Genomic DNA, 13,817 nt, shown 5'->3' with positions numbered 1-13,817 from the left:
TTTAAGGAGTTACTGGATGAACATTTATTAGCTATTTGCATGCTTTTTTTTTTTTTTCCTTAAATAACAAACTTATTTTTTCATAGTTCTGGGGATTGGGAAGTCTAAGATCAAGGTGCAGGCTATTGTTGGTTCCTGGTGAGAGCTCTTTTTCTGGCTTGTAGATGGCTGCCTTCTTGCCATGTCCTCACATGGTACGGGTGGAGTGGGGTGCGGGAGGGGGCTGGTAGAGGAGGGGAGGAAGAGGGTAGGGAGAGAGGGAAGGAGATATCTCTTTTTCTAAGGCTACAGTCCTATCAGATTAGGGCTCCACCTTTATGACCTCATTTAACCTTAATTATCTCCTGAAGATACTATCTCCAGATGCAGTCACATCTGGGGTTAGGGCTTTAACATGTGAATTTGGGGGAACACAATTCAGTCCACAGCAAGAACCACATACAGTAGCACCTAAAAGCATAAAATACTGTGTATGCAGCTTATAACATATGTGAAAGATAACGTTCAAAATTGCAAACACTAATGATAGAAATCAGGGAAGACCTAAATACATGTAGTTTTGGATGGGAAGACTCAGTATCATTAAGATTCCAGTTCTCCCCAAACTGATCCATAGATTAATGGAATTCCAGTAAAACCCAACAGAAATTTTTGTTGGATATTAACAAGCTGATTCTAAAATTTATGCGCAAAAGCAACGAAACTAGAGTACTCAAAACAATTTTGAAAAAGAAAAAATTGGAGGACTTATACTACTTGATATCAGGATTTACTATAAAGCTACAGTAATCAGGACAGTATTATATTGGCTAAAGGGTAGATACATAGATCAATAGAACAAAATAGAGTCCAGCAACAGAACCAAGCAACAATAGTCAAGACAGTTTACTCTTGGCATAAAGGTAGACACATAGATCAACAGAACTTAATAGAAAGTACAGAAATAGATCTGTGCGTGTATGGACAACAGATTTTCAACAATGCTACAAAGGCAGTTGGATGGAGAAAGGATAGTCTTTTCAGTGGTGCTAGAAAAATAAAAGCTTTGGTGCCTTGTATGATATACCAAAACCAACTAAAACATCACAAATTTTGAGGCAATGTGAAGTTGAGTCTTCTGACTTTGTTTTTTCAAAGTTGCTTCGCTGTAATAAATCCTATGCATTTCCATATACATTTTAGAATTAGCTTCTCAGTTTTGATGAGATTGCATTGAATACACAGATCGATTTAGGGAGAATTAGCATCTTAGCAACACTGTATCTTCTGATCAGTGAACACAGGATATATCTTGATTCACTTAGATCTTTTGCAGTTTTCTCAGCAGTGTTTTACAGTTTTCCTTGTATAACTCTTACATATCCTTTGTCAGATTCATCTCCAAGTATTTCATATTTTTGATGTTATAGAAATTGATTTTAGTTTTTATAGTTTATAGCTTTTAGTGTATTCACAGTTATGTAATCATCACAGTTTTAGAACCTGTGCATCACCCCAAAAAGAAGCCTTGTACTGATTAGCAGTCATACTCCATGTCTTCCCTCAGCTCCTGGGAGCCACTCATCAGTGGTCCACTCATCGACTTTCTGTCTCTGTGGATTTGTCTTTTCTGGAAATTCCAGATAAATGGGAGCATACAACTTGTGCCTTTTGTTTCTGGCTCCATTCATTTAGCAGAATGTTTTCAAGGTCCATCCATGTTGTAGCATGTGTTAGTACTTCTTTTTTTTTTTAATTAAAAAATTTTTTTTTTAAGTTTATTTATTTATTTTGGGAGAGAGAGAGAGCGTGCACATGCACGAGTGAGCTGGGAGCTGCAGAGACTGAGAGAGAGAGAGAGAGAGAGAGAGAGAGAGAGAGAGAGAGAGAGAGAATGAATCCCAAGCAGGCTCTGCATTGTCAGTGCAGAGCTGGATGCAGGGCTCTTACTCACAAACCGAGAGATCAGGACCTGAGCTGAAATCAAGAGTTGGACGTTTAACTGGCTGAGCCACCCAGGTGCCCCAGGACTTTATTTCTTTTTATTGCCAAATAGTATTCCACTGTATGGATACATACCACATTTTATTTGTTCATCATTTGGTGGAAATTTGGGTTGTTTATACTTTTTGGCTATTATGAAAAATGTTGTTATAAACTTCCATGTACAGGTTTTTGTGAGGATGTATGTCTTCATTTCTCTTTGGCCCACACCTAGGGGATAGAATTGCTGGGTCACAGGGTAACTGTGTTTAATCTTTTGAGGACCCATCAGACTGTTTTCTAAAGTGGCTACACCATTCCCACCAGCAGTGCACAAGGGTTCCACAGTTATATCTGTCCTTTTGATTCTAGTCATCCTAGTGGATGGGAAGTGGTATCTTACCCAAGGGTTTTTTTAAAATTTTTTTTTTTTTTTTCAACGTTTATTTATTTTTGGGACAGAGAGAGACAGAGCATGAACGGGGGAGGGGCAGAGAGAGAGGGAGACACAGAATCGGAAACAGGCTCCAGGCTCTGAGCCATCAGCCCAGAGCCCGACGCGGGGCTCGAACTCACGGACCGCGAGATCGTGACCTGGCTGAAGTCGGACGCTCAACCGACTGCGCCACCCAGGCGCCCCCCAAGGGTTTTTTTTAAATTCAATTTGTTTAAACTCAAAAACCCAAAACTCAACAGTTTACCCATTTCTCCCCCTCCCCAGCCTCCCCAGCAACCACCAATTTATTCTCTGTATCTACAACCTATTAAAATCTTTTTAATTAAAAAAAACTTTTTAGATTCCACCTGTAAGAAAGATCATGTGGTAATTGTCTTTCTCTAATTTATTTTACTAGCATAATGCCCTCAAGGTCCATCCATGTTGTCACAAAAGGCAAGATTTCATTGTTTTTTTATGGCTGAATAGTATTTTCATTGTATGCATGTATAACACAGTTTGCTTTCTTTCTTTTTTAAAAAGATTTTGCTTTTAAGTAATCTCTACACTCAACTTGGGGCTTGAACTCACAACCCTAAGATCAAGAATCCCATGCTCTATTGGCTGAGCCAGCCAGGCCCCCCTATACCACAGTTTCTTTACTCACAGTTTCTATTTGCATACATCTTGTTCTTGCTGATGGCTCCTGTTTTGTGTAGGTTGCTGTCTGGGATGGTCTCCACTTCCGTGTGATTTAGTGAGGGAACTCTAAAGAAATTACAGACTTACTCAAAAATCCAAGTGGAAAACTTCATAAGGAAGAGAGCTTATTTGGTAATTTACTCAGACTAAATGCAAGCTTTTTGTAAGACATGAGTTTAATTGGACTATTAATATAATTATCTACAGATGAAATTATTTTATAGGAGGAACTGGAAACTCTGGAGAGCAACCTGTTAGAACAACAGAATTCACTGAAAGCACAAAAACAGCAGCAAGAACGGATTGCTGCTACCGTGACAGGGCAGATGTTCCTGGAAAGCCAGGTAGGTGCACCAGCTCAAGCCTCCTTTAACGGTACATAGTGCTGCTTGTACTTAATCAGATTCCCCAAGGGAATGCAATAAGTGAAATGTTTACGCACTGCTCCCATTTCTGGTCACGGCCAGGTCCTGCATTCCACAGGGGTGATTGCGTGTCTGTAACTCCTCAGGAACTTCTTCGCCTGTTTGGCATTCCCTACATTGAGGCTCCCATGGAAGCAGAGGCTCAGTGCGCCATCCTGGATTTGACTGATCAAACTTCTGGAACAATCACTGATGATAGTGATATTTGGCTGTTTGGAGCACGGCATGTCTATAAAAACTTTTTTAATAAAAACAAGTTTGTAGAATATTACCAATATGTGGACTTTCACAACCAACTTGGTAAGACTTCAGAGTATGATTACTTTGAATTTGTATTATGAATTTTTTCCTGTCGAAGGAACTAATTTGATGTATTAATGGAAATGGTTGGTCTATACAAGTTTTCATGTAAGTGATCTTTTGCTTATATAGAGGAATAGGATTTTTAAATTAGAATTAGGAATTAAAACCCTAGTAATGTTTAGGCATGTTCTGCATTTTTAATTACCTGACCTGCTTAAACTTTGGTTACCTGAGGTCTCCAGAGTAAACCAAAGGTGGTAGAGATGGGGAGGCAGGGGGGAGTCACTCCTGCTGGAGTCGTGAGCTTCGTGGCCCTCTGTTGGCTTTTCTGGCAGTGATTCTTCCTTTTCCCATTTATTTAACAAATATATATCAATTCCTCTATGCGGGTATTGTCCTTGGCAGTGGGGAAACAGCGGAGAATGAAAGTCTGGTAGGAGAAACAGATGATAAGTGTAAACCATAATTCGACATAAGTACCATATAGAAAAATAAAGCTGTAAAAGAGGAGAGGGTGACTTATAGGCACAGGAAGTGTGTGTGCTGTCGTATACAGAGTTGTGGTAAGGAAAGACTACTAATAGGTAGCTTTTGGGCCAGGACCTAAAAAAAAGAGGTAGTGAGTGTTGTACATACCTTAGGGATGAGCGTGTCTGACAAAGGCCCTAGAGAGTGCAAAGGCCCTGAGGCAGAGGCTTGCTTGGTGTGTTCTAGTAAAAATGTTAAAAATATAAAATGATTTTTACTTTTATAGGATTAGACCGGAATAAATTAATAAATTTGGCCTATTTGCTTGGAAGTGATTATACAGAAGGAATACCAACTGTAGGTTGTGTTACAGCCATGGAAATTCTCAATGAATTCCCTGGACATGGCCTGGAACCTCTCCTAAAATTCTCGTAAGTTCTTTGTTAATTTCTTTAATTCAGATGTTTATGTAAATACCCAGTGTAACAAACAGAACTATTATTTACATCATGAACTGTTACAAATCACTGTTTGTTGGGAAAACAGAAGGAGGAATAGATTGGGTTACTAAACTTGTTTTCCCTTTTCTATAGTTCAATGAAATCAGAGACAATGTTTTTAGAGACACCAGGCTTATCCTAGTTCAGGGGTACATAGCCAGGCCTATGGGATTTCATAGGCAAGTAGAAATTTCTGTTTCATTCATTCAGATATTTATTTAGTAGGGACTGTGTGTCAGACAGCCTGTGAGACTGGGGTAGGAGTGATAACTAAGTCTCCACTGTGCTCTCACGGAGCCCCATGCTCTTGGGGAAGAAGAGAAACAAACATGTACCTGTACTTGTGTGTGTCAGGTGTTCTGAACGGTCAGGCAGAGAAGGCATGGAAATAGGATGCTGAGAACTTTGTATTGGGCCCTGCTGTCCTTCTTGCTGAGTGTACTCAGGTGCGTCCCCTGGTGGGGCTGCCTTCCAGCCAGAGCCCAGGTTGTGTTGTCCTTCGGGTACTGAGATGGTAGTTAGGATGATGTCTGTGAAAGTCCTTCTTTCTTTCAGGTTAGTCATTGATTGCATTAAAAAAAAAATGGAATATAAGTCATATACCATAAATTTCACAGTTCAGTGGCTTGTAGTTTATTTGTGAGGTTGTGATGGCATTTTCTAACCACCACCTTGTCAAGAGATACTGTTTGGTAGTAGTTGACTTAATGATTCTTTAGAGTTCTTTCCAGATGTGCCTCCTGTGTCTGATAAATGCTCAGATGTTCATCTCTAAAGGATCAGTGATTAAAATTAAAACTTAAATACAGAAATGGTTTTAATATTCACTGTACTCCAGCTGTAGCATACATATCAATGTATGTATTTTATGCTTTCTTTATCTCTGTCTTCATAATTTGCATATTATTGAGGAAATGATATACTGGAAGTCACTTACTAGATAGCTTGTAGGTCATGGTATATCAGTAACTTGAAAAACTGCAAATAACTTTATTGTACAAATAATAGAAAAATTATGACATGAATTAAAGCAATGGTTACAGTTAACATTTTGATTTCTATAATTTTAAACTTTTCTATGCACAGTATACTCTATTCATTGTATATATACAAACATACATGCATGTATACTCATATAAGTGTGTATTATTTCTTTTTATAGAATGGATGATTTCATCTACTTTTTACAATGTATAGGTTATTATCAGGGTCTTTTTTAAATTTTTAGTTTTTAGTTTTTTTAATAAACATTTTTTGGGAGAGAGAGAGAGCATGAGCAGGGGAGAGGGGCAGAGGGAGAGAGAGAATCTTAAGCAGGCTCCATGCCCAGTGCAGAACCTGATGCGGGTCTCAATTTCACTACCATGAGATCATTACCTGACCGGAAATCAAGACTTGGATGTTTAACTGATTGAGCCACATGGGTGCCCCAAGTATCAGTTTTTAATGACTCTGTGGTAGTCTTGATGTATCATGATTAATTAATTTAATCAGAAGCGGGTTGTTATTTTTATTTTTTTTAAGTCTAAACAAACATGATTTGAGTGTCTTTATAGACATATATTTGGGTTCTTACCTAATTATTTTAGGATAAGTAAAAATGGTATTTAGGTTTTCAATTTGATATCCCAATTTTTTTTTGTTGGTGAAAATTTGAATTTGTGATACAGTGAATGCCTATTTATGCCATTTTTTCTCTCTCAGTAAATTTTGCTTGTTTGTTGTCAGTTGAATGGTGTACATTTTCAGAGTCCACTTTAGCCATTTCTGGTTTGCTTGTCTAGCTGGTCGATGGCAGAGAGGAGCAGCTTTCGCTGTGCCTGGCTGGGCAGCGTTAAGGCCAATGTGGAGTTAAAGAGCAGGAAGAGAAGCTGAAGAGCAGTAAAATTGAGGACGTTGCCTTGCTTTCATTTCTACGTTCCCTTTCTCCCAAGTGGGCCCTGGCCAGTCACCCTCCACCCCTGTAAGGTGGAGCTGCTCTGGGCTCCCCTGCGAGTTCAGCCCAGCTATGCATGGTTTGGCCAACCACGAAAGAGGGGCTCTAATTTTGAATTGGCTACCAACATTTAAACTGGGGGATATTTCACAGAACATTTTGGATGCTTGGGGGAAAATGAGGTCTGAAAACACTGGGCCCAAAGAGCCCCGAAAGAGCAGGGCCAGAGAACAGCAGTCCACCCTGCTGACCTGGCCCGGGTCCAGACCCTTCAGTCTTACCACAGTCGCTTCCGCCAGCAGGGCTGATTGGCCGACTGTCTTGCATCTTTATGTGAGTGCCTGGCCCTCTTGCTTTCAGGAAGGGTGATTGTTTCTTGTGGGGAGTGCTCAGCATGTTGTGCTGCTCCTCCTAGCGGACAATCCGAATTACTTATCTCAAAGGTGAAAATTGAAAAGAGTGGGGAAGAATTACAGGTATTCCCTTAGTGCATTCTTGGAAACGGTATTCTTTTTTCCTTGGAATCTCCTTTTGGCCCTGCAGCGAAGACTGCAGTTAGTCTTTTGTAACACTAGATGGCGCTCCTGCATCGGTGAGGTGGGGCTGGCTGAGAGCAAACCTGAGTTAGTTTCTGATACTAGTAAGCATGTTAAGCATGAGATAGAGGTTTTGTTTTTTTAAGTTCCATTGAGTGTATATATTGGTGAGGGTTATTTTTATGTTTTTATTTTAACTTTATGCCATTCGTGTTTCCTAATTGTATAAATTTTTCTGGTTATCTCTTGCTGTATTATAAAATACGTTAAACCTCAGCGGCTTCAGACAGCAGCAGCCATTGATTTTGCCCATGAATCTGCAGTTTGGTGAGGCTGTGTGGACGTGTCTTGTTGGGTTCCATGTGTGTTGGGGTGCCGCTCCGCTGGGCTAGAGGATCCACTGGAGTTGGAGCCACAGATCTGGCCAGTGGTACTGACTGTCAGCCGGGAGCCCAGCCAGAATGGTGGACCCTGTCCGTCTGGACCTCCTCACTAGTGGGCGCTTCCTCACAGCATGTCGGCTGCTTCCAAGGCAGATATTCTCAGGGCTGGGATGTGGAAACTGCAGCCCCTGAAGACCTGGCCCAGCATCACTTCCTTGGTCACAGAGCCCACCCGGCTCGAGGGAAGGGATGCCGAGCCACTTCTGGATGGCAGGAGAATCACGGAACGTGTGGCTCTCTTGAACTTGCCATGGTAATTTATGGTCACAATGGAAAAACTGAGGAAGGAATAAAATATGAAGAAGAAAATGAACAGCTCTGTCCTTGCTTAGAACATTGCCTAGCCCACAGTAAAATAATAGTTGTTGCTGTTTTTCTTATTTTAAATTGGCTTGCTTATGTTTTCTCTTTCTCACATATATGCATTTTCCCCAAAATTGATGTTAGACTTTATATAGACTCATGTTCTGCATTTTTAAAAATTTAACATGTTCTTGGCAGTTTTACATATTCTTAAATATTCTTGGGTCTGTTACTATAGTTGGTTTGAGGTAAATGATACAGTTTACTTCATTTTACTGCAAGAAAGAGAGCCAGAGAAGCTGTGGGCTCTGGAGGGAGATCCTCAGGTTCTGACCCTCCCAGTCCCAGCTGTGAAATCTTGAGCAGGTAGTGACTTCTGCTGGCATTCAGCTCTTCATCTGTGATGTGAGGACAGTGGTCAGACTGTGGTCGTGTGATATACGGCGTGTAGAAGAGCTAACACGGTGCCAGGCACGGTAGGCTTTCAGTCAGTGTTTGCCATCGTTACATGTTGTGGTGAAGAACATTAAAAATGATGAAGTTGTTCTCTGTGGGTCATAGGATTTGTTCTGGAGTCGGGACTTGACGTTGCGTCTTCTATCTAAGTATAGGCCTGTATCTGCAGCGTTTCCACTATAACGTCGTGGTCTGTCTCCTTTGCCTTCTAGAGAGTGGTGGCATGAAGCTCAAAAAAGTAAGAAGATAAGACCTGACCCCTATGACACCAAAGTGAAAAAAAAATTACGCAAGCTGCAACTCACACCTGGCTTTCCCAACCCAGCTGTGGCAGACGCTTACCTCAAACCTGTGGTGGATGACTCCAGGGGGTCATTTCTGTGGGGGAAGCCAGATCTCGACAAAATTAGAGAATATCCTTTTACTTCTTAAAACGTAAAGGAACGCTGAGCCAAGTATGTGTTTCCGTTTGCAACTGAGGGAACATGCACTAGGATCCACTTTTTCTTAACATTCTGTCTATCTAAGATGCTCCTTTTTCTCTCTCCTTAGGATTTTTCCTTTTCCTTTTCCTTTTTTTTTGTGGTAAAATACACTGAACAGAATTTATCATCTTAACATTTTAAGTGTACCCATCAGTGCCGTTAAATACACTCACATTGTTGTGCACCAATCCCCACCATCTACCCCCATATTGTTTTCATCCGGAAAGAACCGAAACCCTGTCCCCATTACACAGTAACTCCCCTTCTGCCTCCACTCAGCTCTCGGTGACCACAGTCAGCTGTTTCTGTGATTTTGACTAAGGACCTCCTTGACTAAGGAATCCTACAGTATTGGTCTTTTTGTGTCTGACTTATGTCACTTAGCGTAATGTCTTCAAAGTTCATCCATGTTGTAGCACGTGTCAGAGTTTCCTTCCTTTTAAGGCTTAATAACACTCTGTTGTGTGGATGCCCCACATTTTGCTTATCTGTCCATCTATAGGTGGCTACTTGCGTTGCTTCCGTGTTTTAGCTATCATGAATAATCTCTTTAGCGTTAAACAAGGTCTTTCCTGAAATAAGTAGTGATAAGCATTCATAGATACTACCACAAACTAAGTATTAATTCATTCTGAAAGAATAGAAAAGATTAGTAGTTTTGTTTTTTGTTATTATTTATATGTTCCTTTCTGCATTTTTAAATAATGATTTGGATAGGTGTTTAAACGTTTAACAGTATTAGTCTAACTACAATATTTTTCTCTCAGAGACGTATGTATGATATCTGAAACTTGTTTTTAATCTAGGTTAACTGTTTTCCATAGTAACGAGTCTTTGATGTCCTAAAATGAGAATTGGATATGTCTTATCTTAGAGGACACTGAAGTCATTGTCATTCTTTTCTCTACCACTTATTCCTTATAAATATGAAAATCTCTAAGATCTGGGGAATGGAATTAGGGTGAGTTCTTTGGACCTTTTTATTTTTCACTTGTTTAAATATATTTAAAAACACGTAGAAGCCTTAACTGCCTGCATATTTTGTCAGCGTTATTTTGGCTGGAACAGGACAAAGACAGATGAGTCTCTGTTTCCAGTATTAAAGCAACTGAACGCCCAGCAGGTAATCATGGCAGCTCTTTTCCTAAATTCAGGGTGAGGAGTGAACTTAGGAAGGCTGTGAGTGGCAGCTGTTAAAGATGAGTTACTCTTTTATCTTAGGGCATATGACATCCATTTTAAAATTATTATGCTTTAGATAAGAGAACAGAGGAAAACAGAAAAAGAAAACTGCACTTTGTCTTAATTTTTGAATTTTACTCTTAGGGCTGGACTTTGGTGTCTTTGCATTATTCATTCTGACTTTGAAAAAAACAGTCTAATAATGGATCACACACTGAGGTGTTTATGGTTGAATATTTTACTTTTTCAGAGCTATTTTCATTTTTAAAAAGTTGGGGAAGTGTCCAGTCCAAAGCCATCCTGATCATTAAATTCTCCTCAAGTACTAATGCTCCTTAATTCTATATGTGAACCATCATCATTTTGGCATGTTGGCAGGAGAGATTTTTGAGGAGAAACGAGGCCTTTGTATGTCCCTCAGTTCTCCCGCGTTGGTAGATAATTGTGTCTTGCTCATCTGTGAGTATGTTCCTACCCGTACAGAAAACTGTTCCTACCCCAGGAACAACCTCCAAAATATTTCTACTGAATGGTTTACCTGTACGTATGGGACCATATCCTGTAAGATACTTATATTTAAATCTATTGTCATCAAGCTTGGTTAGTTTTGAAAAAAAACAAAAAAACAAAAAAACATAAAACTGACATGCTTTTCCAGAAAGAGTCTCCTGTTGCTTATTTGAGGGCTCTCTCTAATACAGACGTTGTATGCCAACAGACTCAGAAAGCTTCTTGGCTTAGTGATTGATTACTCCTTAATTTCAGATATATTTTATTATAATATGTTTTTTCCCTTACCTTGTAGAAGTTAGTGTAAATTTATTTCTCCTAAATTAGAGAGTGAAAAAAATGCATTAAAATTATCCATTATTTACTTTCTCTGGCACAGATGTTAACATTTAGGTCTATTTTCTTTTATTCCCACCCCCCCACCCCCATTCCCACATAGATTTGTTGTCACACATAAGTGCAGTCTGATAGATCTGACTCCCCCCATACTTAATAACAGAGGACTATTTTCTGTATTGCATAGGTTTCATAATTTCAAGTGACCAGATTGCATTTCATCGAAGAGATTTCACTTACTGGTTGAGTTTACTTAGCAGGCCCTCCATTTTCAGGTTTTCCTAAATAATGGTGTGATGAACATTAGGCATATAACTTTTCCCAAATGCAACTGTCCTCCTAGAAGAGGGTTTGCTAACCAAAACACATGCCTGTTTCCTACGACTCCCAATATGCTGTGAGGTTGTCTCCTCAGTGTATCGCATGAGGATGATGAGTTCAAAAGAAAGGAAGAGTGAAATTTGGAAACAGACCCGTGACACTGTGTTGCTCCTAGAGGAGGTGGTCTTTTTGGCTACTGAGAAATATTTCAGTCTCATTACGTGCCTTGGAAGGGGGTTCTTATTTGAGCTGTGTACGGGGGACTTGGGGGTGACAGAGGTGGTACAAGTACTGCTTTAAGTATGATCTAGAAAAATAAAACCTATCTCCAGCAAATCACGTAGGAGAGATTTGGCTTTTGAGAGAGAATGAATTCATATTCTCTGAAACAGCCCTCCGAAGCTGGTGATCAAGGTGGAACTCTTTGATATGCTTTAGAAAGTTTACCTCCTTGGCTGATTTTTTATTTCATTTCATTTTTTTAGACACAGCTCCGAATTGATTCTTTCTTTAGATTAGCTCAACAGGAGAGACGAGATGCTAAGGGTATTAGGAGCCAGAGACTTAACAGAGCTGTGACATGTATGCTGAGAAAAGAAAGAGAAGAAGAGGCCAGTGAAATAGAAGGGGTGTCTGTTGCCATGGAGAAAGACTGTGAGTTCCCGGATACGGCACAAGGAAAAACCCAGAAGAGATGCATGGCAAATAAACGAAAAGAGTCATCAAACCTGAAAAGAAAGAGGCTTTCAGATCCTAAGCAAGCGAATAAATGTGGTGGGTTTCTGGGGGGCACCTGCCTTTCGCCGTCATCCGGGGCGTCTTCTGGGGAGGATGCTGAGTATGTATCTTTGGTGAACCTGCAAAGGGGGAAGGCAGCCGAGGAGCCCCCCATCAGCCGTCCGGCTTTGCCAAGAGCAGGGCGCCCTGCTCCTGTCCGCGACGAAGACTCGACCAGCAGCAGCTCTAGTGATGATGACCAAGCAGGGACAGCACCAGTGCTGGTGACTGCCAGATCTGTGTTTGGGAAGAAAAAGGGCAAACTGAGAGGTACCAGAGGGAGAAAGAGGAAAAGCTAATTTAAACCAGTGTGTTCTCCATCATCGGGTACAACTTAACATCTTGTAATGAATTTGTTGTGATGAAATAGTACAATTAAAAGTATTTGCACAAGTTTTTTATTGTGTGGTTTGTAAAACTACGGATGCAGAGCTTGACAGTTACTTGTTTTCTGATATGTTTTTCTAGTGTTTTCCACGTCATTGAGTATTTCCTTGTACTCACAGTCTTTGTTCATGTTTCTATTATCATACGGTGTCTGATGCTTTCTGACAGCATTGACAGAAAGGAAGGGATTTCTGTTGGTCAGTGGTCAGTGTCTATATGCATTCCCCCTGACTTTCTGACCCAGATGAGAAGAAAGATCTCCTTATTTCTTATTCCATAACAGTGGCAGTTGCCCACAACTACGTGAAGTCCTGTTTTCTGCACCTTCCCCTTTTTCCTCAGCGGCCATGTAAGAGGATAGCAGGAGGGAACCTCACTTTGCTGCCACATCCTTTGAAAAGTATGTTTGCTGTGGTTCTAGCAAAATAATGAGGAAGCTGGAATGGGGTGCGTGATTCCCCTGTGAGTATTAACTGTATGCGGGAGCCTCTGTACCATAATGTTTCTCTTTTAAGATAATTTGGTTGTCACAAGCCGACTTGTGTGTAAGTGGCTGTGGGGGCTCAGGACTGCGGCTGAACCGGTGTAGGTGGGTGACTTCAGGGGTGGCTTCCAGAGGTCAATTACTGTTGATAGAGACATTGCTCTAGAGCGCCCTGGCCACGGTTACTTTAGTGTTGCTCCTGCTGAGACCTCTCCCAACAGCGGCTCTCAAAGTTCTGATTGCTTATGGTGAAGAGCAGGCTGAGCTTGGGTTCTTTGGCCTTCAGAGGTACTGTCTTCCCAAGTCTGTGTCTTTTCTGACATCTTTGGTCTTTCCATCTTGACTGATTTTCTTCCTCTGCCTTCAAATAATCGACATCATCACCAATGAATGCTAAATACAGGTACCTTTCAACAACCGTTGACTGACTGTTGGGTGCTTTTTTTTTTTTTAAGCTTTTGTTTATTTTCACCTTTTAGCCCAACTTCTCAAATAGTTGATCTGCAGCTGCTGCTTTTCCTTGCTTATTACTTATTCTTTGAAATATCTTGAAATTTGAAATATCTTGTCTGCTTCTACCAGTCTTCTCTAGCAGCTTTCTTCTGGAGTCAACCATGGCTTCCACGTAAATATACTCAGATCTGTTTTTAATGCTTCTTTTTTCTGGAGTCATTTGAAGCAGAACACTTTTTTGGGGATGGGATGGGAGGACATTAACTTTTTCATATTATCCTCATTTCTCAGAGCTACCTAATAATTGGGAGTTTTCTGCATATGTGTTTGTAGATAGTACTTTTGTTAAAATTGAATTTTGTTGTCTTTAATAGATAATTTACATTTGTTTTGCCCTACAGTAGCTGGGGTG

General features: G+C 40.4%; 1 protein-coding gene across 1 annotated transcript in view; it reads left to right on the top strand.

The window, feature by feature from the left end:
* ERCC5 (ERCC excision repair 5, endonuclease) overlaps positions 1–12,474 on the top strand; it is a 32,593-nt gene extending 20,119 nt beyond the window's left edge. Inside the window, exons 10-15 of the mRNA XM_086708458.1 lie at positions 3,325–3,444; positions 3,612–3,825; positions 4,583–4,727; positions 8,683–8,885; positions 9,996–10,078; positions 11,790–12,474. Coding sequence (XP_086564584.1) covers positions 3,325–3,444; positions 3,612–3,825; positions 4,583–4,727; positions 8,683–8,885; positions 9,996–10,078; positions 11,790–12,380 — 1,356 coding nt within the window. The 3' untranslated portion in view covers positions 12,381–12,474. The remainder of the gene's footprint in view (positions 1–3,324; positions 3,445–3,611; positions 3,826–4,582; positions 4,728–8,682; positions 8,886–9,995; positions 10,079–11,789) is intronic.
* The last annotated feature ends 1,343 nt before the right edge of the window (positions 12,475–13,817 follow it).

Source organism: Puma concolor, chromosome A1 (genome assembly GCF_028749965.1).
Source record: "Puma concolor isolate L17-30 chromosome A1, mPumCon1.1.hap2, whole genome shotgun sequence".
NCBI classification, from domain to species: Eukaryota; Metazoa; Chordata; class Mammalia; order Carnivora; family Felidae; genus Puma; species Puma concolor.
The sequence above is the reverse complement of the archived record's forward strand: the minus strand, read 5'-3'. Positions and strand labels throughout refer to the sequence as shown.